Source organism: Podarcis muralis, chromosome 11, assembly GCF_964188315.1.
Source record: "Podarcis muralis chromosome 11, rPodMur119.hap1.1, whole genome shotgun sequence".
Lineage (NCBI taxonomy): Eukaryota > Metazoa > Chordata > Lepidosauria > Squamata > Lacertidae > Podarcis > Podarcis muralis.
Window position 1 is genome coordinate 30,917,726 of NC_135665.1, and position 27,697 is coordinate 30,945,422.

The window sequence follows — 27,697 nt, forward strand, 5'->3', positions numbered from 1 at the left end:
GATCTGGAAAGCAGGCGCAGGCTGGGCAGAGGCGGGGGAAGCTGGCGCAAGCGGGGAGGCGAAGGAGCGGGGGCGGGTCTGATGCTGAGGCGATTTGACTGGACTGGGTGGGATCCTCGGCAGCCCCAGGATCAGGGGGCCGTTTAGTGTGTGCGGGGCCCGCGGAGAAGCCTGTTTCTCTCCTAGACAGCTGAAGACAAAAGGAGAGGAGGCCTAGTGGTGAGCTGGATATCTCTGTTAGTTGTCAGCTCAGGTCCAGGGGCAGGCGAGGAATGCTAATCAGCCATTGCAGAGGGGCTGAAGGCTGCAGATCTCTCGCATAGTCACGTCATCTCTCTCTCTCTCTCTCTCTCTCTCTCTCTCTCTCTCTCTCTCTCCGGTTGTTTCACTCTCACTCCCAGGGCACTTGCTTGGTTTTTTGCACTCACGTCCACCAGCTACACACCCATCCCTGGATCTTTATGTACTCAAGAACACAATCCTTAAACATACACAACATGCGCACATACAATGCTACTCAGGCTTTATTCCTCGTTCCTCTCCCCCTGGGGTGACATAGGAAAGGTTTGCGTGGAAGCAGTCTGAGTGCCACTCCACCAAACGGCTCGCGTCGGCTGGAATCCCAAGGGTTTTCCTCTAACTGGTTATGACTGTTCCAGACAGGGTGGCTCTTTGGGCTCCACCGGCGAGACCGAATCACAAATTACCATGTTGTAATTGTTCACTCCTCCATAGCTATCCGAGCTTCGGTCTTTTTTTGCTCTGACACAGAGAGAGCGGGGGGGGGGGAGGGAGAGAAAGAAAGGGGAGAGAGAGAGAGAGAGAGAGACGTTCCTACCTCCTTCTCTAAACAGAGGGATCGATAGCTGACCCCACGGTTTGGCCAGTGCTTTATTTATCTGCCCGAGCAATGATATTATCAGCCTTAAACGTTATATACAGCAAATGTCTTCCTAAATCAACACACAAGGATATCTCCCAGCAGCCAAGCTGCTCTGCCTTCAAGAAGTTCGCTCTGCCTCTTGCCCTCTCCTCCGCTTTCCACAACAACCGGTGCCCGTTTTACACCCCGTAGTTTTCAACGGGATTCTCTGTTTGAAGCTTGATGGTGGGCTCTGCAGCCAAGAGGTTGTAGACACACGATTGTGCAACCCCGCTTGCTGTTTCTTCCAGGGATTCGCTTGTTAGCCTGGCTGGGCTGCTTAAAGGCTGCTCAACGCTATCCCTTTTTTGTAATGGGGGTGGGGAGGAGATCTAATTTCCCACTGTCCTCTCTGTTAATTGCTTTCTTTCCTTGCAATTATATGTATAAACCGATTTGCTCCTTTCCATGTTATGGCTTTGTGATTCTAATGCAAACCACTTGAGGGGGGGTGGGGTGGGGAGAGAAGAGACCAGCCATCTCCCCCCACCACACACAGGCAAAATGCATCCCACCCCCTTCTTAGAAGATGCGTCGGTCCTTAGGGCTGCAGCGCATCTCAGTCTTACTTGGGAGTAGATCCCACGGCATTTAGCAGGATGTGCTTCTGAGCAAGGCGGGCAACACTTATTTTCAAATGTATGGCAGCCAACCAGATCGGGGCCTTCCGGTGAAATTCACCATACCCAGAAATTGGACCCAACACCGAATTGCTCCGGCATGATCAGACAAAGGATGGGGACCCTCAGGGCAGCTCATCTGCCAGTCCTACTCTCCATTCACGTTCATCTCCCTTGGCTCCCTCTACAGGTGGCTGTCCTTGGCCAGCATGGCCCACTGGAGAATCCCAGCCCATTTTTTTCCACTTGTTTCTGCAACCTTGACAAAGGTGCAACGCTAGGTGCGCGTTTGAAGCCCAAAGTTGTAGGCAGAATGACTGGCAAAGCCATCCCCAACGAGCTCAACAGAGATCATTCGGAGTGCTCGCGATTGCCGTCTCCGCAGGAAGGGGTTGCCATGGAAGGCAGCGGGGGGGAAAGGGGCTGAGAGTCCGGCTGAAGTCCTTGGAGGGGCTTCCGCCAACTTCCAAGCCTCAGAGTGGGTGGAAGGCGAGAGGGGAGCGGAGAACGTGACGCAGCTCGGAAGAGAGGCAGTTCTGGAGAGAAAGAGAGAGTCACCTTGCCTTCCTTCCAGCTTCTCTGCACATTTCTCCTTCCTTTCCAGCTGTTTTGTGCTGACTCTTCTATGTGATGTGCTGGCTGGGTGGGGAGAAAAGAATTGGGAGGAGGGCACTGAGGGAGCATATTTTAAGTCCAGAATCCTCAATGGTTTCTTCTCTCTCTCTCTCTCTCTCTCTCTCTCTCTCTCTCTCAAAAGCCACACAACCCAACTTTGAAAATGGATTCGCTGACAAGTAAGGATAATAAATTAGAGGCGCTTTCAGATAGATATCTCAGACGTGAAATTGCGCCCAGCTGGTTGTGTAAGCAAACAAATAGCCGCCGTGTTCGAGGGCTCGCGGCTTGATGAATAGAACACGACAGAGGTAAATGGCTCTTTAACTCATTTAGGAATAAAACTCTCCGGCTCCCCCAGTCAAAGAGCCCCGGAACGGCGTGGATCCTGAGCGAGCCCTTTTAAACAAGAGTTTTATTGGTTTCCACTTGTGAGCCCTCATCTTTCCCCAATTCCTCCCTCCCACCCCCGCAGGGAGGCCTCGTCAAGGCACCAACTGACTAGTTAAAAAAAAAAAAAAGGAAGAAGAAGACAAAAACTTGTCAGGTTCCGAAAGGTGTAGTAGCCACATGGCAAACTTGAAAATCTGCCAGAATTATCAGGGCTGGTTCTTTCTAGCCTTTCTCGCTAGAAACTCAATAGAAAATATGAACCGACTGTATTATTATTTTTCTTTTTTTAAAAAATTCTTCCCTAGCATCAGGACGATATTGCCTTTTCTTTGTTTCTTTTTAATTACACCCATTTATGTAAACTGGAGGGGGAAGAGGGACAGAATCCATTTCTCCAAAGGTATTGAGTCTCCCCTACCTCGTCTCGAAGCCCAACCAGCAGAGAAGCCCCTTCTCTTTTACTCAGACTTCACTCTGGGGAAGGGACGCCGCAATCTCACGCCACAAATCAGTGAGACCTACTAGTTTCAGGCAAAACTGCTTCGGGCCGAAGCTTTAGCTCCAAAAGGTCTTCTCATTACTAGGGAGGAGCTGGTGTAGGTCTGTCTTCTCTCTGTTTGTCTGCCTCTCTCTCTCAAGATTCACGAGGCGGGGAAGGGATCTCTCTCTCTTTTTCTCTCTCACGCCACCCGTAATTCCTGGAGGAAACTTCTGTCCGACACCCATCCTCTGCCTTTTAAATTTTTTTTGGCTGGCGGAGGGTTCTAAAAGCAGCTTGAATCTACAACACTTTGCAACCACTTCAAAGAAATATTAAGCTCTCCCTCTCCCCGAGAACGTTTTGCTTGCAAAAAACGAACCCTTTGACTTGCACATCACGCACGCATGCACATTTAAAAGAGAGGGATCTATGCCAAAAAGAGTGACTTCGGATTAAAGCATTCAGATCTATGTTCTTATTGATGTCTAGAACGAAAAGGAGTTAACCCAAGTTGCCTTTTCCCAAGGAGAATGGCCCACAACCTCAAGCTTTCGACCAAAATGCTTTCTCGGTATTATCGATCTCTGCCAGAGCATCCTTACGTGGAGAGCTGCGTTTGAAATAAATTTATTAACCGTTCCCCCCTCCCTTCCATGACGTTAAACATGACTCAACAAAACGCTCTCTCTCTCTCTCTCTCTCTCTCTCTCTCTCTCTCTCTCTCTCCTTCCTTCCTTCCTTCCTTCCTTCCTTCCTTCCTTCCTTCCTTCCTTCCTTCCTTCCTTCCTTCTTCTCTCACCTAATTTGGTAGACATCCACATGTGGCTCCTAGATTCTTATAAAAGGAACAAATCTTTTATTCGTTGGCAGGTGAACCAGAGCGCTGTGGAGCCCTGAGACACATTCCCTCTTCGCTTGTCAAAAAACTGTCAGGGCTCTGTCGTCTGCCCAGTTGGGCTGAAGTCATTTCAGAAAGCCGACCCACAAACACCTTACGTTTAAATCAAGCCTCACAGATGATGGGAGTGGAACTGGCTTGCCAGATCCCTTTTCCTTTCCGAGCGAGCGATGATGATCCACACACAAGACACTTCCAAGTACATCGTTTTAGGCCACTACATTCCGCTCTTGTATATGAACATTCCTGACCAAATGTGCAGTCCCATTTACATCAGTGGTAGGTCTAAACCCGTCTCACACCAGGGCAACTCCGCTTTTGCGGGGTTGTTCTCGTTAAATGCGACTGAAGACTTCAAGGCAGCCACATGTCCACATTGCAGAACTAGTTGTTTTTTATTATTATTATTATTATTATTATTATTATTATTATTATTATTATTTCACAATTATTATGTACATTAGGATCTCTGCAATTCTCAAGCTCCATCGCCAAGGAAGTCCCAAAATTAGATTGACTAGAAAAGACTTAACTGGGATGTGGGAGAAAAGGTCAGCCACCCTGAGAGTAGGCAAAAGGCGAGGCTTATTGTGGCCTAACGCTTTCAAAAAGCGAGTGAGGTTTGCTTAGGATGCCTGTGTGAGAGAGTGTGCATATGAGACAAGGGAAAGAGGGAGAGACCTAGCCAGTTATTATTATTATTATTATTATTATTATTATTATTATTATTATTATTATTATTATTATTATTATTGATGGTCTTGTAACTGCAGCAAAGAGGAACAGATGAATCATGACAAAGCGGTAGACAGATCGTATTCTGGTCTCAAACAGGCTCTAGACGAAGGCGTATCCCAACAGAGCATCCATTTCTGTAGAAGGGCAACGGATTCGTGACTGGGTGGCATGTCTAATGGAGAGAACGCCATGTGAGAAAGCATTGGTTTTTAGTCTTAGATTGACTAACAGATTCATCATAATATGTAGGCTAGGGTCCAACAACATCAGTTAGTTCTTTAGCGCTTTATACAGTCTAATTCGTGTTAAATCGTTGGGCCAAACTAACGGAAAAACTCCACCAAGCATCATCTGAACAGTGAACACCCTTCCCAAAGGAAACGGGCAGGCTTTGTTGCGCTCGTCAGCAAGGAAAATGCACCCAGAATATCAACCTCCTTTTCTACACCTTGTCTAGATCTGGAAGGATTTCTCCGCTCCCGGCATTATTGTGTTACAAAATATTATTTAATATCATCGTTCCCCAGAAGGTCGAAAATGAATGTGGGATGGGAAAGACGAAGCATTACTCGGGTTTCACCAGGGGTGCATAACATACCAGCGCTTAGATTTACTTCTGATGCGAAGAGGACACTTTCTGCGGCCTTTCCGCAATGATCCTAATCCTATCCGGGCCTAAATCTTCAAGGGCTGTCTGGTCTTCAGGGCCGTGAGGTGACCTTTCCCTACCCGGTCTGGGCAAAAACAGGGATACCTCCGGCTTTGGCTCCGACATTGGTTTTTTCAGAGCTCGTCCTGGCTAGTTAAGAGCCAAAATGTGCATTCTTACAGCCTGCCTATTGAAACTGACTAGTCCATAGACTGTAGCTGCTGGCAATGTTATTATGCAGCTGTAAGTGCCCGCCATATAGAAAATGCGTTTTCTCTCTCTCTCTCTCTCTCTCTCTCTCTCCAGGGATCTACTGCGTCTAGAATATTAAAAAACCCCAAGCGGGTTAGGCTGAAGGATCTTGTTAATGCAAAATAAAAAAGTAAAAAGAAAAATCTGGGGAGTGTAGACAGCAAATTAACAGAAAAAACACTGCCAGTGACTCCTCCAATTGAAAATCCTGCCTCATCCTGGATGTGTTTGGAGGGCGAGGGAGAAACTGGAGAATGTGAGGCGGGGGGCGAAGGGGGGGGGGACACACACACGAATGTTATTTTTAAAGATCCGGCTTTATTAATACGTTAAGAAAGAGCTCCCTTGGCAGTGTGTGTTCTTACAGCTCCGTCTCAGATCCTATAAAACATTAATGCACTGAAAGCTGTTACAGAGATCTGCAGCGACCAGCTCCAAGCTCTGGGAAAATCTTTACCTTCAAAAGGGGCTCCACTCGGAGAACGAATGGTACGTTGGGGGGGATGTGTGTGTGTGTGTGGGGGGGTGTTTTTGGAAAGCTGCTCCGACAGTCATTTGAAGGAGACTAACAGCTTTAGGATTCCATGAGCCCAAGGGAATAGGGGCGCACGCGTGTCCTTGGATCAGTACACACGACCAGACATATGCACCTCCCTCTCTCTGAGGGTGGCTTTAGAATTCAGGGGAAACTCACCAGCCCGGAGGAAAGACCTGCACCAGGAGGAAATTGCCCGCACCTGACACAGAGACCTTTACAAAGTGTAAAGGGTGGGGAAGGGAAATAAGAGCTTCAGTCCAGACGTGACAACACAGTGTTCCAGAGGAGTGGAAATTTACTTTCAGGACAGGCCAAAGACATTTCGCCACCCGAGGCAGAATAGTTCACTTCGCCTTACCTTTATTAGGCATTACAGGCAGAACAGCAAATGGATCTCCTCTCAATTAATCCAAGGTGCAAACCCAACGAGAAAAACAAAAAGCCAACTAGCACAAACGCCTCTCGCTGGGAGCAAAAATATTATACTAATAAATTAAAAACAACAACAACTATTCACTGTCCTTTCAAGGCACCTCAGAATCAGCTGCCTGAGTCACCCTCCTTACTCTATCTAGTGGTAGGGCTGGCCCTGTTTTCTATTCCGGATTATTCTCATAGAACGCCAGTAGGCTCACGCAGACGTTTAATGGGACTCCCTCCCAGTTAAATGAACGTCGGGTTGCAACCTAAGGGAATTCCTCTTAACTGTCCCCCCCACCTCCATTTCGTCAGCATCAGTCACCAGAATCGCATTAAAACCAGGCAGCTTGGGAATACTGAGAGGTGTGTGCACCTTACCAGCAGCATGACCACTGTATTTATTTGTTTTTGAACAAAGACCCCACACCTTGGACCTCTTATATAAGGCACAAAGCCTTGGGGGGCTGGCGGGAAAGAAACCCACCACCCACAAACCCAAACTTTAGGTCTGCTTGAAGGAACAAGAACTCATGGATTGGCGTGGGAATCTGTGTTGGATGTTGCGCTTGGGTTGCCTTTGTAATTATTTTTTTTCTAAATTCTTTTATTTTTGTTTAAATTCTCACTTCAATTTTAATTCTTGAAGAACAGCTTCGACAACATATATCGCACTCAATATAAGAAGCAAAGGGTTATATAAAAAATTATTAGTATAGAATCACAGGAAGCCTGGTTTGGAACCAGAAAGAAATACAAAACAGATATAGATACATACACACAGAACAATTCCTTGTTGTTTTTTTAATAATTATTTGGAAAATGTTATTTTTTCCCCTCCCCTAATTCTTGTTTGTTTCTTGTGGTGTTTTTTCCCCCTCCCCTCTCGCCTCCTTTATGCGCATACGATGTTTTAAATTTTACAAAAAAAGTGAAAATAAAGACTAATATCTTACAAAATGAAGAACAATGTTCGTGGAAAGTGTTTCGCCTTTGGGTCCCCCTCCCTCTTTCCCTCACCCCGTCCACCAGTTCAATTCGGCTCCAGGTTTTTGTTTGTTTGTTTGTTCTGTCTCTTAAACTGTGTGTTTTGTTTTGCTGTACAGACGATAGATCCACCTCAGTCCATCCATCATAAATCCAGGGAAATCCGTTCTAGTCTTCTTTTTTTAGGGGGGAGTTTTTGTTTTAATCTCTTCGGTCCTTTTTTTAAAATGGTTTTTGTTTAAAGTTTCTCATCTCAGTGTCAATGGTTTGTTCCACAAAATACGAGGTGTCCATTTCGCCTTCATCATCATCATCATCACCATCACCGCCTCTCTCAGCCGGGGTCTGATCCTAAGCGAGTCTTTCGTGCAGTGTCTGAGGGGTCTGCTCCTATCTCTCTCTCTCGGTCCTCCTCCCCCTCTCTCTCCTCGGATCCCCCCACCCGGCTGCGTGCGCCCCCAAGGTGGTGGTTGTCTGGGCCGGTCTCTGGCTGGGCTGGAGGCCTTCCTCCTCCTCCTCCTCCTCCTCCTCCTCTCAGGGTCTCTAAGCGGGGGAGCCCAGGAGGTGCTCTATGAACACTGGATGGACATGTAAGGCCAGTTGAAGCTGCTGCCGGAGAGCAGCATGTCTCGAATGAGCGTCTCGATGGGGGTTTTACCTACCAAGCGGACGAAGAAGAGCTGCTCGATGACCGACGACGAGACGGTGCGCAGCGAAGGCAGCCGGAGGAGCAGTTTGCCGAAGCGGCTGGGCTGGTTGGGGTACTGGCTCCGCACGTATTCCTCCAGGGCGCACTGAGACTTCTCTTGCAGGCTCTCGATGTGGGCCGCGTCCGAGAGGCCACAGGCATCTGCCACGCAGCGCCGGGGGGGGGGGGGGGGGCAAGGAGAAGGAGAAGAAGAAGAAGAGGAGGAGGAGGAGGAGGAAGAAGAGGAGACACGGTTAGCCAGGGAGGTACCCACAACTCTCCCCACTCCCCCCCCCAAAAGCGCAGCAGTAGCAATAACCAGGCAGCAGGAGCAGCAGCAACCCGGCCTCCGCGACCCCGGACGCCCCCTCCGCCCCCCCTCTCTTTGTGCAGCTTCCTCCACCTTGCAAATAAATAATGGAAGACGCGGAAAGGCAGCCGGGAGGGGAGCCGGAGCCATCTTTCCCCAGCCAGCCAGCAACCTGCCCCCCCCCCCATCAGCCAGGAAAGGACGGAGGCCTCGGCTGCTGAATCCTATTGTTACATCCCATTGACATATACCATCTCCCAAGACAGACAGACAGACACACACAGAGATACAGCCAGCCGGGAGGGATTCCGTTTCTCCCAAGTACTTTCTCTCTCTCTCTCTCTCCTCCCTCCAAGCTCCCCACCCCCACCCCGCCCAAGACAAGCACACGCAGCCTCGTCCTCAGCTAAAGGAAAAGGGCTCCGGGGTGCAAGAAACCGGGCCAGGCGCGCGTGCGAGAAAGCCAGGCGAGGATTTGGAGTCGCTCGCACGAAAGGCGGCCGCGCTTCCATTTCCGATCGTGGGGGGGAGAGAGAGGGAGAAGGGGAGGCCCTGCTTTGTCTGGGGATCTCTCGGATCGAGTAATTGAAAATTGGTCACATCTCTGTAAGCTATATAATCATCGCCGGGAAGACGGCTCGGTCCGGGCTGCCTCTTCCAGCCCCGCCAAGCTGCCCCCCTCCCGCACCCCAAGCCTGCGCGCTAAGCAGCCGTCTGTCTGCAGCTGCTCTCGCCCTCGCTCGCACGCACAAAGCTGCTGCGCCGGCTGCCTCGCTGGAGTTGCTGCCGCTGCCGCTAAGGCTCCATCAAGCTCGCCAGAGAGCAAGGCAGGAGGCCCAGCTCTGGCGCTCAGGACCCCGAGATCCCGGGCATCTGGCACAGCCAGCAAAAGGCGCAGTAAGAGGAAGGACACCAACTCCTTCGCCAGATATTTCTCCTTCTGTCTTAGAAGTCCTAGCAGAAAGTGTTAAGGACTATTCAGACCCCCCTCTCCCCTGCCTAAACGCACACACAGACACCACATAGTATTTTAGGGGAGGGAGAGAGGAAGTCCCCCCCCACACCGAGGCGGTGGGTTCTTTGAGCTCAAGCATCCGCAGGCCGCCTCCTCTTCCTCCCACCCCCGGCCTGTTTTTCTTATATTAATAATAAATATTTCAAAACACCCGGATCACAAGGCGGCCGTCAGCTAGCAGGACGGTTTAGCGCAGATCAAAGGCGGCCTCTGCTAATATAGAAATCTATATAAGAATTAATCGCAGAGTAATGGCCCCCAAAAGGAATTCACGAAATTGCCCATGTAAAATAAGGATGGCCCTGCAAAGGCCCTCCAGATTTATTCATCATAGCAATCCATTAAAAAGGGGAAACTGTGGCAAGTGGATTTCGTTGCTGTTGTTGTTGTTGTTGTTGTTGAACTTGCGGGGTGGTGTATCCCTCTCCCTAGTTTCCAAAAGTGGCTTTTAAAAAAAGCATGTCAAACACCTTCATCTCCAGGCCTCTGGCCTCCAGCGAAAACAGAGAGCAACCAAGCTGTAATTCTGGCTCTTCTGAGGAAAAGACCCCCATGACCCCAGCCACGGCCTAAGGAGCGCTTAGATCTGCAATTACCTACGCCTGACTGTTGTGCTAATTTCTACTTTTGCCTTAAATGCAGTGATCATTTGCAACATCTAACGGGTGGGCGAGGAGGGAGCCAGCTTGCAACCCACACGCACCCAACAGCGGAGGCCTGCCCTTCTTCGTGGTCCATAGCCGAGAGAGTCCCTGGCCTCCTCGGACGGGGATTGCGAGAGATCACCAGCTAACTTCTCCTTTGCTATTTGCCTTGTATTGCTACTCGTCCACTCAGGCGAAAGGTTTCTACCCAACTTTTAAACACGGCAGGACTTCAGGGCCTGATTGCCTCTTCCTCACATTTATCTGGGAGGTCCCATTCCTTAGGGAGGGGGTGAAATATTTATCCCGTCTTTCACCTCCGGCGCAAAGACCACCACCGGATCTTTGAGAAAAGGCACAGACCAGATAGAACGGAGATTCTCCTGTCGTATTCCCAGTGCATCTTCTATCAGATAGCTTCTTCAGCCTCTCTCTCATTTTTTTATTATAAAAAAATAAAGAAAGGTCCCCTCAGGTATATATGAGAGGCACGCTTGGATTTTATTCCGCACCCCCGTACTCGAAACACCAGCCAGCTCAGAGGGACTCATCTCCCCCCCTCTACATTTCAAACAAATAGCGCTAGGATCGGGGGATGCTTTCAATCTCCACCGCGAAGCAAGAGGATCTGAAAATTAATTAAACAATCTATGCTATCTGATCGATTAGCTGATTGAGTTAAGATGAAATAGACCAAAGAAGGGAAAGCGATGCATATTCACCTTCTGTGAATTACATCTCAGCAAGGATGAAGGGGGCGGGCTGGGATGGGAGAAGGGTGGGTTTGGGTGGAAATTGTGCGTGTCCCACTTTTTAAGATGATCATATTTCTTCCTGCAGTCATTATTTCTCAATATTTCTTCCTCCAGTCTATGGCGAAGAAATGATGTAAATAAATAATCATTACTGTTCAGCACACGCCAACCTGGGCCTTTGTAGTACAGGGAATGTATTTCATGTAACGCATCCAGGAGAGTTTAGTGCTCAGAAAATATAGACGTAATCAGCTCGCATATAACGAGAAATCAAAGTTCTTATGGCGCAGGAGATAGATTTATTGAGCTGATCTTATCTAACCTGGCCCCTCGGTGGGAGATTTTATATATCGAAGTGCGGGGTGGTGTCAGAATTAGAAAGGCAATTCTTTAATGGAGTTTGCATGTCTCTCTGTGTGGGAAAACAACAAATCAACCAGCGCTACTTTCAACACAATGCTCCTTCCTGGGACAGGCTCCAAACTTTTGTGGGTGGAAAATAATATCCGGAACCCAAATGGGCAGGAGGTGGTGAAGGAAGAAGAAGAAGAAGAGGCAAGCAAGAAACTAGAATAACTTCCAAGCCAGTGACCCCTGCTGATCTTAAACACCAGTGATCTGGAAGCATTTTACGTTTGGGATCAGGTTGTTGAGTTAAAGCCCCTGGGACCAGGTGGCTAAAAATGTCTTTTCCATCCATCAAAGTTTCCTTAAAAAGTTGGAGGACTTGGCGAAAGCCGGGCCATCAATTAGCTTCTGGCTAGCAATCAAAACAAGATCAGGCCCAAGTGGAAATGGGTGTAGGGGGTAGAAGTGGCGGCGTTTGAGAGAGGAGGAGGAGGAGGAGGAGGAGAAAGACAGGACATAACTAGAGTGGGAATTCTGCATCCCCGCCATTGGGGCTTCCACCCCATCCGAGAGCTAGAATATGCTATTATTATTTCAGCTTATATTGGGATGTCGCCAATTTGCACTGCCTCGATTAAAAAAATAATGTTGCATTGTGTACCATCAAAATATATGGACACACATAAATATAGCAGATGCAGCTAGCAGTATTCTAAGCCATCCTGGATTTGAGAAAAGAGGAAGAAAGCGCCTTTCGAGGGGGCGGAGGGGGGTCAAACCTTTTAGGCAAGGGCTTTTGGCGGTGAAGTCAATAAAGCAGGCCGCCCTCTTTCTTTAACGCTGCGGCCTAAAAGCTGCATTTTCCAAATGGCCGGGCTATTCCCGCCCAGTTTAGATCTAACCGCCCCCCCCCCAAATGAATAAACGAGTTAACAAAAAAGCACGAGGGGCTGCGGGAGGACCCTCCAGTTAAATCACCCTGAAAAATGCCACCAGGGTCTCTTTTTGTCAGTTCTGAAAAACACGTTTCCGTCAGGCAAGGCTCCTGAAGATAAAACGCACCCCAACGTCTCTGCGGCTGTTCAGTAAATCTCCCCCACTTGTTTTAAGACCTGTACTTGATTCTCTGCGAAAAAAGAGCCCGGCCTTTTCCCACCCTCGCTCTGGCCTGCATTTGCAGCCTGAAGAACAAGGGGGGGCAGTCACAGTCCATGTCTACCAGCACCACGCATACCAATGAGATCCCCCTGTCTAAATAAATTATCCGATGTTCAAATCGATATTAATACTACATTTGCTACATTACAATATTGTGCAAATTTAAGAGTCATTTGACTACAATGTAAATACTATTTCTCATGCATGAAAGGCAACAAATATTGATGGGTTTCTCCCCTCCAGCCAGACCCTCGGAAACAGCTTTGTTTTCCAAAAAGCTTTGTATATCTTCTCGGGCCACTTTTAAACGGGGTTAGGGGTGGGTGGCGGATTTAATGGTATAAGATTCTGAAGGATATATATATATATATATATATATATATATATATATATATATATGTGAGAAAAGTTTTGCAAAAAGTGCTCGGTGAACAGACCAGCGCCGCACCCCTCCACCCTCGCAAACACAACGCCCCCCCGTCCCAAACGGCTCCGCCAAGTTCCCCCTTGTCTTTGTTCCTTATTCCTTGCAGGTTGATGTTATATATGTCTCTCCCACAGGTTACAATAATAAAGGATGTCTTGTATTCTTATAGGCTCCAACCGGAGCACTTCAAAGGCGACGTTAATGCACTCTCCTGCAAAGTTAATTTGAACCATCTATCATAAGCAAAATTGCTAACATGCACGTTACCCCCGCCTACCCTTAATTTGATATTTTTGCAGGCAATCTGTTACATTTCCCAGTGTTTGCGTGGTTTTGCATTGTTTAAAAAAAAGAAGAAGGGAGGGAGGAAATGCATCTGCAGGTTGGTACTCTAAAGCCTCAGGCTGGGTCTTATTTCCTTTATTTTGAAGGAGGGAAGTAAGTCCTTTTCTGGCGCTCGAATCCATTTTTACGAGCGTCACTAACCACAGCAACTGCAAATATGAATGGCTTCCGATAAGGGTGGGGGTGGGGGTGGGGATCAGGCAGCAATAAAGCAGTATTATTTATGATTTATTTGTGCTCCTGCCTGCCTTATTGGAACAAGATCTGGCGAGAAGCCCTTTCAGCGAGGCCTAACCACTCTCTCCTCTCTTCCACAAACAAATAAACACACAAACGCACGAGGAAAGGGTGTGGGGAATTTATGCTCCTACCGCACCCCCCTCTCCCCCACCTGAGGCCGAATACTACCTTCTACAATGAACACAACGCTACACCTTCGAGTTAGTCGATTTCACCCAAGGCCTACCGGAAGCTGCCAAAGCCACCCGCCTGCCTAAGGGGAACAATCCAACGAATGCTTAAGAAGACTGAGAGCGCAGGAGGAAGCTGCAGCCGGGCTGCGGGGAGGGCAGGGATTCGTTTTCCCAACGCAAAGTGAATTTGGATGAGGCTCTGGTGCGTCTACTGCACAAACCTTCTGCAGCAGGCTGGCAGGTTTGGCCTCAGCAGGCCCTGCGCGCCTTTCCTTGCTCCAGACTATCCCGGGGGACTGTCCCCAAACCAGGAGGCCGATCTGCTTGGAGAGGAAGGTGCCTGGGCTTGCCTAGCCATGCTCCCCTGGTGTTGCTGCTCACCCCCCTAACACCCCCCCCCGTTCCCTCCCGCCACTCCACTGACCTGACGTGAAGAGGACGATGGCTTTGAGGCAGCTGTACTCGGCCGAGTCGACGTGCAGGGCCTTGAGCTTCTCCACTTGCTCCTGGAAGATGCGGATGTGGTCCATGAAGGCCACCACGCGGTCTGCGGACATGGGCGAGGCGTGGAGGCCTGCGGCGGCCAAGAGGGGCGCCACGTGCAGGGGCATGGAGCACTGGGCCGCGTTGAGGACGAAGAGCTCGCTCCAGGTGAGGCGCAGCAGGGCCACCTGGTCGGTGATCTGCAGGTCCGGGAAGAAGGGGATGTTGCGGGCCCACTCGACGGCGCTGAAGAGCAGCCGCGCCGCCAGCTCGCAGATGTTCTCGATGCCCATGATGTTGTTGGGCTGCATGCACTGGCTGCCGTAGCGGGACGTCGGGTAAGGCTCGGCGCGCAGCAGCAGCGAGATGTAGCCCGACAGGTAGCAGTGGCCGTTCAGCGGGTCGCCGTTGGTCAGCGCGTACTGGCCCGGGTTCGGCTGGCTCGGAGGCATCCTTCCTCGCTGAACCGCTGACGAAAAGAGGGAGAGAGAGAGAAAAGGAGAGGAAATGTGCATCCAGCAGCCTTGGCGAAACCCAGCCCGCTAGCCGCCGCGCAACAAAGCGGAGCCTTCTTCCCACAGCAACGCGCGCACACAGCGCGTACACAGGCGCACAGACACACACACAGGCGTCGCCTCTTTCTCTCACACAGACACGCACAAATCCGGCCGGGAGGATGGCAAACACGCACAATGCAAGCCTGTTCCCCCCACCCACCTCAGCTTGCATTGTTGTGCAAATGGGGACATGTATACTGCCTTACAAGACTGCCATTCTCTTTGTAGTAATAGTAATAATAAGAGGAATGATGAAAATAGTGATGATGATGATGATGATGATGATGATGATGATGACGAGGCAGTCCCCGAAAGAACTCTCCAAAGTCAGGGCCCACCTCCAAGTTGCTCCCTCCTAGCCTTGCCTGATAGCCAGGTAGCCATCCTTGGTCACCTCTCGGCCGATTTAGCGCTCCGAGGATTGGGAATCCGGAAAGGCCATCCCGCGCAGGCTCCCCGCTTTATTTGCCAGTCCGGAGTCCCACTCAGCAAATAGGCTTGCAAAAGTGCTTGGAGTGGGGGTGGGGTGGGGTGGGGTGAGGTGAGGTGAGGGGTGGGAGAGCTACCCCCGCGCCCTCTCCCTAAACAGTTCCCAGGTTCAGCTGAGGAAGCTTCTCTCCTGTTTGCAGCAGAGTTCTTTCTCCCTGGCTGGAGGAGGACCGGGGGGAGGGAAAGGAAAGGTTTGACTGCTGTTATTGTTATTAAAAAGGAGGTCAAAATGAAGATTTCGATTACGGAAGCCAAACATGAGTGTGGGGAGAAGGGCGAATTATTCTCTGCGTGGTTGCAGATGCATGAAAATGAAAATTAAAGGAGGGTGGGAAATATATGCCCACGATCTGGCCAGTGAAAACACACGTTTGCAACTGTGCAAAAAGAGACGCGCCGGGCACACAAACTCACGGAATTCATTAACCCCAAACGCGAGCATGCTTGGAGTTTCCGAAGCTGAGCAAAGTTTGTGTGTGTGTGTGTGTGTGTGTGTGTGTGTGCGTGTGTGTGTGTCCAGGTCTGCTTAATCTGGGTCAGCAATTCACACTCCTGGCATGTAAACAAAGGTAACTTAGAGCAAAGAGAGGACTACTGAGAGTTATTTCTTAGGCGCAGAAAATTAATATTTTCTGTTTCACAGGAAGAGTTATTTTCTTCAGGGTTTCCTGTTGTTAATCATACTTTTGATGGGGGGGGGGAATCTAATATTCCCATCGAGCTGTCAGAATCCCCCTTTCCTCCCTCCTCCCTCTGCAAATTATACTTCCAAACCTGGCAGTTCTGTGTTTCAATTAAATGCAAACACAGTTCAAAGGCTGTGAGAGGGCTGTTAGCTGCTATACATATATATCCCTATGCTCCCCCTCGCTCTCGATATATAAATTTTTCCCCGAGACCCCTATCCTGACAACAGCTCTCCGAAACTCCTAAATGAAGTCATCAGTGGCCCTTTTAAAAGGATTTCCATTCTTTCCTTGAGGCACACGGGAGAGATGTGCTTTATTTTTTATTTTTTCTATTATTTTCAACCATTTCCATTACCGAAAGTGTTTGGCTCATTTGACTCCTAAGGACCTCTTTAAATAGGGTCACGAGGCTGAATTTTCAGCATCAAACAGCTAAATAGTGTGTGTGTATATATCTATACAAGTATGTGTGTGGAGACCAAAAACACCGCCGCAGTAAATCGCTCTTATTATATATACACAAGCACACACGTACACTCCCCACACACATACAAATACATATAATAACTATTCCTTTCATTCATATAAATATAGATCTCTCTCTCTCGGAATTAACACACACACACAAACACACAGAAAGTACCATCATAACACTGGAGGTATTTCTTTTCAAATAAGCACCACATTCCAAAGGCAAGCTATGCTTAAAAATAATAAGACTAATAAGAACCAGTATTATTGGGATGCAGTATAAAGCGACGATGGCGTCTGATGGAGAAATAAAAGAAGCAGCATGCACACGGAGTGGGAAATGACAGAACTGTAAAAGCAGTGATCGTTCACAAACTTCATTTGAAAGCACGAGGGAGTCCAAACAAGGCCGGATTTGGCGAGGTGGGATCGCCTAGCAGAGAGCGAAGGTGCAAGGAAGCAGCCACACAAACAGAGCAATTTAAACACCATTGGCCCTCCAATTTGCTTTAAAAAATATATATTATTATGATTTTAAAACAAACAAACAAACTTACACACAACACACGTCTCTTTCAGCTTTGAGGCCAGGGTTGTGGTGGGGGAAGGATCTAACGTGAACTGTTGTGCTTTCTCTTTCCTCGCTCCCCCCATCTTTCTAATGGGGCGAAATAATGAAGAGAGGAAAGGGAGCCTGAAAGAAGGGTCTCTCTCCCCCTCTCTCTGGCTGCCCCCCCAGCTCCAAGCCAAGAAAGGACAGAGCCCCCAACCCAGGAATAGACACCATTCAATCGGTGGTGGAGTAAGAGTAATAGCAACATTACGCATCTCTAAAGGAAGCAAGTGTAGTGGTTGCGAAAGTGTGTCTGTTTGTCTGGTGGGGAGGGGGATGCTCGGAGGAGAGGGAGGGGGTACCAGCCTTCTCTCCCTCCTCCTCCTCCTCCCAACCTGCCCTGGACACACACACAAACAATCCGGATCCGAATAGGGAAGAAATAATATTCACCTTCCCGCCTCATGCCCACTTTGAGGCACTTCTTGAGGCGGCAGTACTGGCACTGGTTGCGGTGGTGCTGGTCGATGGGACAGTTCCGGTTGGCCCGGCAAGTGTACGTTAAGTTCCTGCGGACGCTTCGCTTGAAGAAACTTTTGCAGCCCTCGCAGGTGAACTGCCCATAGTGCTTGCCGCTGGACTTGTCGCCGCAAACCACGCACTCGATGTGCTGCTGCTGCTGCTGCTGGCTCTGGCCCGATCCCTGCTGCTGCTGCCCCTTGTCGCCCGGCGTGGACGGCGCGCCCGGCTGGCTGGGCGTCTGCGGCGTGTGGGGGGCCGCCGAGGCCCCTTGCTGCGGGTCCCGGCCCGGCTGAGCTGCTCCGGTGGGGCCGCCCCCGGCCACGTCCTCTTGCGCATCTCGCCAGCTGCTAACTACCATTGCCATATCTCGGGCCCACGGAGGAAAAAAAAGAGGGGGGGTGCCTGGTGGTGATGGTGGGCTGCCGGAGAAGAGGCCGGGAGAGGAGGAGGGGTGGCGGGTCGGGGTCGGGGTGGGGAAGGGGGGTGGGGTAGGGTAAGGGGGAAAAGAAGGGCGGCTGCCTGGGTTTGTCGCGGGGGGGGGGGGGCAGAGGCGAGGGATCGGGGCTCCTCCCGCCTCTCCGCGGCTGTTGCTGCTGTGGCTGCCGCCGCCGCCTCTCCGCTGCTCCCGCTGCCGATCTTTTTCTGCTTCTTTCTGCTGCCCTGCCCCCTCCTTCCTTCCTTCCCTCCTTCCTTCCTTCCTTCTTCCCTTCCTCTCTCTCTCTCTTCCCCTCTCTCTAATGTGGAGTGGCTTCTTTTTCTTTTCTTTTCTTTTGGCAAGGGGGGAGACAATGGAATTCCAGAGGGTTTAACCCCCACCCCCCCGTCTAGCAGGATGGTGTCCCCCGCTCTTCTTCTTCTCTTCCTCCTCCTCCTCCTGCTTCTTCTCTCAGTCCCTTCCCTCCCTCCCCCCCAGAAACGTGTCCCTTTTCAAGTTGCAAAAGCAGCCAGGGCGAAGCGGGCTGTCGGGAGAGGCATTCAGGAGGGTGACCCTGGGGAGGAGAGGGAGGAGAGGGCGACGGGGGGAAGAAGCAGGAGGAGGAGGAGGAGGAGGAAAGGGAGGAAGAGGAGGCGACCGGCTCGCCGGACACCCTGCCGGGCCAGCCAGCCCCGCACCGTCCGCGGCGGGCTAGCGGCGCGCCCGCCTGGCCGGCCGACACGAAAGAGGCAGCAGCAGCAAGGAAGGAGCCCGGAGCCGCGCGATGCTGCTGCTGCTGCCGCCGCCGAAGCTGCTCCTGCCGCCGCCGCTGCTGCTGGTGAAGAAGCTGGTCTCTCTGCCGGGGCTGCGGCCGCCTCCGTCGCCGCCACTGCTCGCCGCCGAAGCCGCTGGGGCCCGGCCGGGAGAGCCGCCGCTGGATCGCGCCCGTTGGCGCGCAGGGAGGCCGGCAAAGGCGCACGGGGAGCCGAGGCGCGGCTGCCGCTCAGGGCGCGCGGGTGTCCGGGGGCCAAGTCCGAGGCAGCGCGTCAGCCATGCAGGAAAGGCGCTTCGGGAAGCTCCGCCGACCAGCCCGAGGGCGACGCCGCCGAGGAGGACGCGAGAGGAGACTGGACGAGACACTTTGGGGGTCTCTCGCCGCCGACGCCGCCGTTGTTCTGGGCTCCGGCTCCGGCCGCCGCCGCTGCTTTGCCGCCGGGCTCTCTCTCTCTCTTTAGCTGTGTCTCTCTTTCTCCGTGCGCGCCGCTTTCTCTCTTTCTCTCTGCCTCTCTCCCTCGTCAATTTCGCTGGGGAAGATACAAAGGAGAAGCCCCAGCAGCGCCCTCGACTTCGCCCAGGCGCGGCAGACCGAGGATCCCCAGCCAAGTGGCGGAGCGAAAGGCGAACATGGAGAGAGCAGAAGCGGAGCGAATGTCAGCCGCGCGCCGAGGGGAGGGGAAAAGCCGAAAGGCGAGCGAGAGATCCAAAGTAGGTCGAATAAATAAAAGCCCCTTCTCCTGCTTCTCCGGCTTGCTCTCCTCCTGGCGCCTTCCTCGCTCGCTCGCGCGGCAGCTCCTTCTCTCCTCGCCTTCTTTCTTCTTCCGTGCTGCTGACAATAATCACTGGAGATCGCCCAAGAGGAAGGGGAAGGAAAGGAGGAGGAAAAAAAACACCTTCTTATTTTTCTTCTTCTTCTTTTCTTTTCTTTTTAAAGTAAATTTCGGAGGAGAAAAAGAAAAAGAAAACAAACCTCCGCAGCCAAGAACAAAACCCTCCCCCAAAATAACAATAAAAAAGTGTTTAAAAATTGAAGATATGAAGATGTTCAAAAGGCGCCCCTCTTTCTTTCTTTTTTCTTCCTTTCTTTCTTTTTGCTCTTTTTCTTTTGCGGTCTTTCCCCTTTCTTTTAAGTTTTCCCTCTCTCTGGTCTCATGAAGGAAGGAAGCGAGAGGCACCAGGAAAAGGAGAAAAGGAGTGGAGAGAGAAGGAGATAAAGAGGAAAAAAAACCAGCCTTCAACTAATAGAATATGCAAGAAAGGAGAGAGAGAGAGAGGGAGAGAGAGAGAGAGAGGGAGAGAGAGAGAGAGAGAGAGAGAGAGAACCAAAAAATGAATGCGTTTAAACGGGAAGACTAGCAGAGCAATGTTTCCGAAAGGGGGATCTGCGCGAATGTCTGTATATAGTGAACTTTGACACTACTATTGAAACTGACACGTTTCTATGGAGATCGCTGCCTTATATGGAGCTCATGTCAAGGAGCCAAGAGAGGGGCTGCTGGCAACTGATAATCAAAGGCGACTGACTGGTCAGAGCCCTGAATTGGGGGGAGAGAAAATGGGAGGCTAAGGTTAGCCAAGCCTCCTTCACTCCATTGGCTGAGATCTCCTCTCTCTCTCTCTCTCTCTCTCGCTCCCCCCCTCCGCCTTTATTCTTTGCTACCTACTGACTGAGATGGGAAGGAGGGAGGGGGGAGGAAAGGAGAGGGAAGGGAGGGGGCTTGAGAGAGAGAGAGAGAGAGAGAGAGAGAGAGAGAGAGAGAGAGAGAAAGAGAAAGGGAGGGGGATTCTTCTGACAAGCACAATTTACATTGAGATCGCCCTGCTCTGCTATTTACTTTGAGACCTGATTAGTATGGGTCGTCTATGGTCACACACACAGACGCACACGCACGACAAAAGAAAGGGGGGGGGGCGGGCGGGGAAGAGATGCATTGCGATAGGGGGAAAGGGGAATTTAAAGGAAATTATTTTGGCTCATTCTGAAAAGTTTTTTTTTTAATGATCAGATTTCTCTTTGGGATATTTCTCTTCCCCCCCGGTCTTCCTTCCTTCCAAAAATAACCCTGATTAGGAATTACGATACTTGGACTGGATTCCATTGTTTAATGGCTGCAAGGAGATGGCTAAGGAGAGTCCATAAGGACTGTGAGTATTTAAAAAATACATTTATGGTCCCATATGTTCCAGTTCATCAGCAGCCGCCTCTCTCCCCCTCCCACCTCGCTGCCTGTTCCCCCTCACTTTAAATATTCTCCAGGATTTAGTAATTTTTTTAAGAATATATTTCATTCCCGTCGCAATATGACCGGACAGAAATCGACAACCCCGTTTCACATGAAGGTTCCACTCCAACTCCCATTATTTTTATTTATTGTTTACTATTCATATATAGATACATATATTAAATTAACTTCTCCGTCCTCCTTGTGTTTTGCTTTCGCGAATGTTTTTAAACAGCCTCAGTAATGATTAATGGATAACGTAAGTAAGTGATCGGTTTTGCCGTCTTTATGAAAGGATCAATGCCTGTAAAGGAAAGTTCAAGTGAGAGAGAGAGAGAGAGAGAGAGAGAGAGAGAGAGAGAGAGAGAGAGAGAGAGAGAGAATGTGAGTTTGGAGAAGTGTATTCTGGGAACCGGGTAGTGGGGGGGGGGGGCGCGACGACGACACAAATTCCCCTTCGCCAGTCCTAGAAGAATCGCTGGTTCGTGCTGCCATCTAGCGGACAGGAAGAAAGCGGTGAAACTGCAGTTTGTTTAGCTCCCCCCTTCCTTGTGTAGTTAAAAAATAAATAAAAAGCTTGCGCCTCAGATGAAGGAGCAGAAAGGGACACGAGAATATCTGAATGGCTCTTTCCCTTAATATTTGTTCCCTGCCTGCATGTTTCTATGGGGAGTAATCCTTCCTATTGGAATATTTCTCCATTAGCTTCTCGATCTTCTGCCCCTCCTGACTTCTCCTTATTTTCCTTGTTTTCTCAACTTCCATCAAAGTTTCTACACCAGCAGAAAGCTGGGGTTGGCGGGCGGGCGGGGGCTATTCCAAAACACCGCAGCGCACTAGAGCCTAGGGGGAGAAAGAGAGAGTTGTGTGCGTCCCTTCTCAGGTTGTAAAAATATTAGGCACCAGTTAGAGAGGCGAGTCCCGCACCCGAAGACACGGTTTGCGATTTGGTGGTGAAATAATGAAGGGTGGTTTTCTCCCTCCCTCCCCCCACCCTCCGCATCAGTTTTTCCTGCCAAGCCGTCCCTATTGTAGATTGCATTGATAAAAAGGATGTTATTGACTATGCAACAGTGGGCTCTCTCTCGCCTGCCTCCTCGCCTCTCTTTTCTTTCCCAATAAACTCTCGGTCCTGTCTTCTGGTGGTCACTGAAAAGGTGAAACGAATAAGATTAAATCACACCCACACACCCACACACACCCGGGCTCTGTATGTATATCATCTAAGGTTTTACTCTCCGGACTATGGAGAGACAGGGAGGGAGAGAGGGGGAAAAAAGAGGCAGAGCAAAAGAGAGAGAGAGAAGAGGGAGGGAGAAGGGGAGAGAGAAAGAAAGCCCGGGAGAAGGTGCACAGAGAAGCACCAGCTTCTTGACAAGGTTTCGTCGGAGTCCGGATCGCTTCCACCAGCAACTAGCAGAACCTCCGCTGGCCAAGGCAAGTAGCTTTTGCTTTCTGTAACGTGTGTTTCTGGTGGGTTTTTAGACGCTGTGAAGCAGCATCCGGCAGCAGGGAGTTGGGATCTCTCATCCCCACCCCATCCTCTTCTGATAGAGTTCCACTTGGGCAATGTAACTTTTTTAATAATAAAAAACCACCCCCCCCCACCTACGCTCCTTCTCCGCTTTCCTCCACCATCTCGCAAGCTTTGTCGGAGACCCTGAAAAGGCACTCAGTTCAGGCCTGGTTGGGATTTCCCCGCCAGATTTCATCTGAAGGAGAGGCGGCAGGGATGGGGGCGGGGGGGGGGCGGAGAAGAGGGATAGACAGAGATGTAAGAAGTTAGGAAGCAGAAGTAGCAAAAAATAATAATTTTTGTTTGAACAATGTTGTGGAACCCCCCCATCCCCAATCCTTAAGATCATGGGACCAGCTGCCTCCGGGAACAACCTCAGATGGGAATGAGCAGGGATCGACTTGTCCAGATCCAGAGCTGAATCCCATAGTCCTCCTATTGCCTAGGTAGGCTTAAGGAAGAGGTGAACAGATCCATTCAGTGGGGCTGAGTGTTTATGCGAGGACTTTTCATCCCCTAAAGAGGGATTGCAGACGAGTGTCAGCGTGCTAATGCTGTTGTCTTTCACCTGCTCTGTTTGTTATTTGATCACCTAATGAAAAGATCGATGGCAGCCTGTTTATCTAGGGTGGTGGTGGGGAGTGTCAACAGATTAAAGGGACAACAGGGAGATCCACCGAACGAGAGAGAGGGGGAGACAGAAAGACTTTTATGACAAGGAAAGGCCCATTAAAAATAATTACAAAACCCACCTTTAATTCCGATTACGTTCTGTCTCCCCCACTCCAAGATTGCCTTTGCTGTCCCTAAGGATATCACATTTCTCTTAGAATAGGTATAAAACAGAACCCACTCAATCTCTGCTTTTATTCAGCGAAAATAGAGCGAAGCCTAGCCAATTTTATGAGTCTTTCAGGAAATCTCATCTTTTAGGGATCTGGCTGGGTCTTTGAATGGGAAATGGATAAGAATTCAGGCCGCGAGAAATGAATGGATCCTTCATTGCATGCGGGGATCCTTAACCTCTCCAAAAGAAGCTGGCTCAAATATAGAAATCCTTTGTCAATTTCTCCCTCCCTCTCAAACGCTCACTTTCCTCTCTCTCCGAGAGCAAAAGGAAATAAAGAAAAGTAATGTGGTCACAACGTAATTAATTGGGAAACGCCGGCTTTCCCCGCCAGCTTCTTGCGGTGCCTAAAGTATGCCCCGAAAAATAGAAGCGAGCTCCAACTTCCTCAAGACTGCCAACCCCAACGTTGCCCTAACCATATTTACATGGAAATCGCATAGGTTTCCCGCGTCTCTTATCTGTGTTTAGAATCCCATCTTGGGCCGCAATGGGCAAATTGGTTAAGCAGAGGGGAGTTGCTAAACCGGTTGAACCTCAAATATCAGGACAGCCGGATGGCATTTTCAGATGCAAACCAGCGAGGGTGTGTGTGAAGAATTTAAAATAAGGCGCATCCCTGGTGTTCAATAGGCGTGCGAACTGGGATGGTGGTAAAATAAAGCAGATCAGTTATGTTCAACGAGGCTGTAATATTCTGGAAGTAATGCACGGGCTCCGCTTAAGGGGTTTTGTGTTTTTCCTGCGTGGGGCCAACCAGGATTCCTCTTTCGATGTTTCAGCCAAGGCTTTGTAATCTGATAAGGTCATTTTATGGGAGAACAGAGATGCAGACAGGCTGAGCCTAAGACCACGACCCACAGCACACTTACATAGAAGTAACCTCTGTTCGTTTGAAATTGTGGGACTTGCAGTCACTTTGTGGGTTCAGAAAAGAAATGCTGTCCTCTCTGGGGTTGTTTTCGGAGACACCCATCTTCTCTGGACCAGAGGAAAACGTTGTGCCTGTCAGAACTTTTCCTGGAACCAGGAGGGAGGAGGGGGGGCATTTAAAAAACGAAACCTCCTCCCTCCGTAAAACACCCAAACCAAATATGGGCTGAAGAGAAGGTAATAGCAAAGCCTAGCTGGGGGATGGAAATGATCTGTACCCAGAAATATTTATCCGCTTGCTGTAACCTTTGCTTTTTTTAAATTCAAAGGCCCGATTCCTTTGCAAAAATCAAGTGTATGGCGTATGTGTGGTTTTTCAATACAGTACTGTATAATATATATTGACTGTGTGTTTGTGCATGGCTGTGTATTCGAGAATCCTTATAGGGGAAAATAGCACAGGAGGGATCTTCACTCCCTCTCCCAAGTGGAGAGGGAAAAAATCTGTTACATTCTTTTAGCAACTTTGAGCAACTCACTCCCCGTTCTGCTAAGAGATCCAGCTGCATTTCGTTAGGACATGACATTTGGGAAGTGCTTTTTAAAGCACACATATGCCATCCCCGTTCTACATAGATCAACTTAAAACAGACCCAGAAAGCCATACGGAAGGCGTGCTTTGAATGCTGTTCTCTCACTTTCACACGCTACCAGCATGCTGGGCCGCTTGCCCCACAAATCAGCGAGCTCGCGCTTTCGACGAACTCTTGACAAGCTCTGCCTTCCAGCTTTCGGATGCCTGATCCATCAGAGAAGCCAGCCTGTCGAGGGGCGTCCCTCCCCTCGAGGACTATTTCCAGTCCTCGTCAAATATTAATTGCAGTGTAAACATTGCTGACCCACCTCTTTCCCTCCACCTCCCCCCAAAAGCCCCCTCCTCAAGCAAAGTGCGTAGTGGCGGCGGCCTTGCTGGTTCCTCCCTCTGCCTTCCGTTGGCGAGGGCTTGGTGTCCAGCAGGGCAAGGCTGTCAGCGAGCCAGGCCTTGGCAGGGAAGCCTGCCCAGCAACGCCGCTGCCACGACTAGCGGAAGTAGGCCGCATTCACCGTCTGCACTAGTGCCGGGTCACAGGCTTCCAGCGCAATGGAACTCCTGCCCGGGTGGGAAAAGGAGGCGCGCCTGCCCCTTACTCGACCCTCGTTTGTTATCTGCACAAATCTGCAGATTTCACCCCCCCCCACCATCCCAATCTTATACACAATTGGCCATTCCCAGAATCCCAGCCAAAGTAGACCCAGTGGATTACAGCGCCCCTTTGTAAATAAATAGCCACTGGCCACCTAATATTTCGGGGGGGGGGGCCTTCTCTCTAGACAAAGCCTGATGCACTCACACGGATGCTCAGATTCGTGTGCATGGGAGGGAGGGAGGATTTCACCAGTGCCTGGATGGATCCCTGAGAGTTCTCAATTGATCTGTACTCGCTTTCCTTTATGTCCTTACTCACTTCAGGGGACCAAGTGCGAGATGATTCCCATTTTAAAGCCTGTTTGGAAACAAACAAACACGCGCACACGCGCACGAGATATTCCAGCAAATCCTCCATAATAATAATAATAATGTACAATCCTAATTTATTATTTATACCCTGCCCATCTGGAAGGGTTTTCCCAACCACTCTGGGCGGCTTCCAGCAAAATATTAAAATTACATAAATGTAAATGAAGCTGGCTTGTGTTGTGCACATGTGATATAAGTTTTAGTTAACTTACTTCCAACATCTTAATCAGACCTACTTTTTAAAGCAGTCCGTTCTTGGAATCCCATGTCTGCACAACCCATTGGGGCTTGAAAGTAAATTCTACTGAATTCCGTGAAACTTACTTCCAAGAAAATATGTGGATACCATTCCTTCTAGGCTTTCTTACAAAAGAGAAAACGCTGCGTGTTCACTATAAAGGCAGCTGGGGCAAGGGAGGACAGCGTCTGGAGGAAATAGGGGCTCTAACCTGGGCAAAGGTTCCCGGTTAGGCACCCGCCAGTGCTCGAAGGCTAAAATGAAAGCTGTAAAATAGGCTGCCGAGAGTCTGGCTTTATGCTTTTGTTGTGGAGTTGTAAGCGAAGCAAGGCAAGGGAGCAAAATACCTTCCCCAAAGGCCTCCCGCCCACCCCCGCGGGCCTCACTAGGAGCCATCAGGCCGTATTCTGGGCTCGACTTGGCCATTTGGCACCTAGCGAAATGTCGCGCTGAGTTACCAGGTGCTTTCAGAGCGCGGCGGTCTCCTCTCAACCAGACGGCGGCAGCTGGCCACTGAAATCGTGGATTTGCCGACACATCAGCCAGGAAACCCAAACAAGTTGAAAACTGTGCAGAGGTCAGGGGCAGCGCGATCCCACACCAGCTGTTTCTTTGGAACGAAGTCCCACGGAGCTGAGTGGGGGACTTGTTCCCAAGAAAGGGGGGGCAGGATTGCAGGTTTACAGAACAGCTCTTACTCAGGAGTAAATCCCTCTAATGTTCCCTGGAGAATATTTCCAGAAAAGGGTCCTTTGGGCCTCTTAAACCAGGCGCCGTAGTCGAGTGGCCTCGAGGGGCGCAGGAATCTCCCAGCCGACAGAGGGACCCATATTGGCCAGCTTTTATAGTGTGCCTTGTTTCACGGCCGAGATGGATCCGGAAGATCCTAGCAGGACACAGGAAACTGGCGGTCAGCAAGCTCTGCAGCCTTCCTGCGTCAGAGCTGTCTTCTCCCATGCGCTCCCCACCCCGTTCCCTGCGCAAAATGGCGAATTCTCACAACCAGATATTGACTTTCCGCACAAATAAAGCTGCGGGGATCTTAATGCGGGAAGCGAAGCGACATAGGTGTGTGCAGATGCCACAAAGGGAGCGGGGTGGGGAGTGAAGACTTTCTATGAGTGTAGATGGCAGCGCTGGAGAGTCTCCCTTTGGCTTCTCTGAGGATCTACCCTTAGCTTGGAGACCAGTCTTGTCATGCGCCTATCACGTAAGGCCCAGGCAAGCTGATGCCCAGATCTAGTAGGTGTGTGTGTGGGTGTGCGCGCGCGCGTAGACATTAATATCTGGCTATGCTGGGGATGAAAAGGGGGCACACTTGCAAGAGAAGTTTTTCTCCCCGTGTCCTGATAATACGATCTCCTGGCTTGTAGAATCGTTTCCCATAATAGTCACCTGTCACAGCTCCCATTTCTTTTATCATAGGCATTAGCCCATCAGGAGATGAGTTCAGTTGGACTTCTCTTTTCCAGGCTAAAAATTAAAAGAACTCTCTCTCTCTGTGTGTAAGAAAATAAAAGATTTGCCTCACCGATTGTTCAGCTATCGCTTAGAGGCGCCGAGAGGGTGTCGAGGGGGTGGGGGAGGGAATCCAGGCTTGGCTGCTGGTGTGAGCATCACCCTGAGCTCCTCCTAAACTTGATATAACTAATAAATCTGACTTTTCCCTTAAACTGTCAGGGCCGAGATGTGTTTATTACAGGCCTGTTCAGGCAGCTAAGGAGATGGAGCGGGAGGACTTTTAAGTTGGGCTTAAAAAAAAAGTCAATGAAACAGCTCAAGCAGACCATAAAGAATCGCGCCACACTGAAGCAGGCTATGGGGAGCATGGGGGGGGGGCGCGCGCGAGAGAGAGCAGCGATTGTGGGGGGGCT

The 27,697-nt window shown here is 50.1% G+C and overlaps 1 protein-coding gene and 2 long non-coding RNA genes across 9 annotated transcripts in view; 1 reads left to right on the forward strand and 2 right to left on the reverse strand.

Annotated features, from left to right (window-relative positions):
• Positions 1 to 7,109: 7,109 nt before the first annotated feature.
• NR2F1 (nuclear receptor subfamily 2 group F member 1) lies at positions 7,110 to 17,869 on the reverse strand. 3 transcript variants are annotated; one of them, XM_028748355.2, is made up of 3 exons: positions 17,309 to 17,869; positions 14,038 to 14,565; positions 7,110 to 8,360 (listed from the first exon to the last, which is right to left on the reverse strand). In XM_028748355.2, exons 1-3 carry the CDS (start codon positions 17,739 to 17,741, stop codon positions 8,080 to 8,082), a joined length of 1,242 nt encoding a protein of 413 aa, XP_028604188.2. In that variant the 5' UTR covers positions 17,742 to 17,869; the 3' UTR covers positions 7,110 to 8,079. The 3 variants fall into 3 exon arrangements, with proteins under 3 accessions (XP_028604188.2, XP_028604190.1, XP_028604191.1); XM_028748357.2 differs by lacking the exon at positions 17,309 to 17,869 and adding an exon at positions 14,992 to 17,272; XM_028748358.2 differs by lacking the exon at positions 17,309 to 17,869 and adding an exon at positions 15,019 to 17,271.
• A 2,457-nt stretch (positions 17,870 to 20,326) lies between these two features.
• LOC114606288 (uncharacterized) overlaps positions 20,327 to 27,697 on the forward strand; it is an 86,265-nt gene continuing 78,894 nt past the window's right edge. For all 3 annotated transcript variants that reach the window (XR_013394647.1, XR_013394648.1, XR_013394649.1), the window contains exon 1: positions 20,327 to 22,228. This is a non-coding gene — a long non-coding RNA (uncharacterized LOC114606288). The remainder of the gene's footprint in view (positions 22,229 to 27,697) is intronic.
• Positions 22,400 to 27,015, reverse strand: LOC114606289 (uncharacterized). Of its 3 annotated transcripts, none has more exons than XR_013394652.1 (4): positions 26,282 to 27,015; positions 25,419 to 25,571; positions 24,027 to 24,174; positions 22,400 to 22,503 (listed from the first exon to the last, which is right to left on the reverse strand). It is a non-coding gene; the product is annotated as an uncharacterized LOC114606289 (long non-coding RNA). The 3 variants fall into 3 exon arrangements; XR_013394651.1 differs by lacking the exon at positions 22,400 to 22,503 and adding an exon at positions 22,523 to 23,113; XR_003708826.2 differs by lacking the exon at positions 22,400 to 22,503 and having other exon boundaries at positions 22,523 to 24,174.

Bases quoted from the DNA above. Each gene is read 5' to 3' on its own strand.
- NR2F1 (XM_028748355.2), bottom strand. From the start codon at position 17,741: ATGGCAATGGTAGTTAGCAGCTGGCGAGATGCGCAAGAGGACGTGGCC. The intron at 14,566-17,308 runs GTGAATATTATT...TCTTTTCGTCAG, and splicing joins AGTGGGCATGAGGCGGGAAG to CGGTTCAGCGAGGAAGGATG. The intron at 8,361-14,037 runs GTCAGTGGAGTG...GCTGCGTGGCAG, and splicing joins CATCGTCCTCTTCACGTCAG to ATGCCTGTGGCCTCTCGGAC.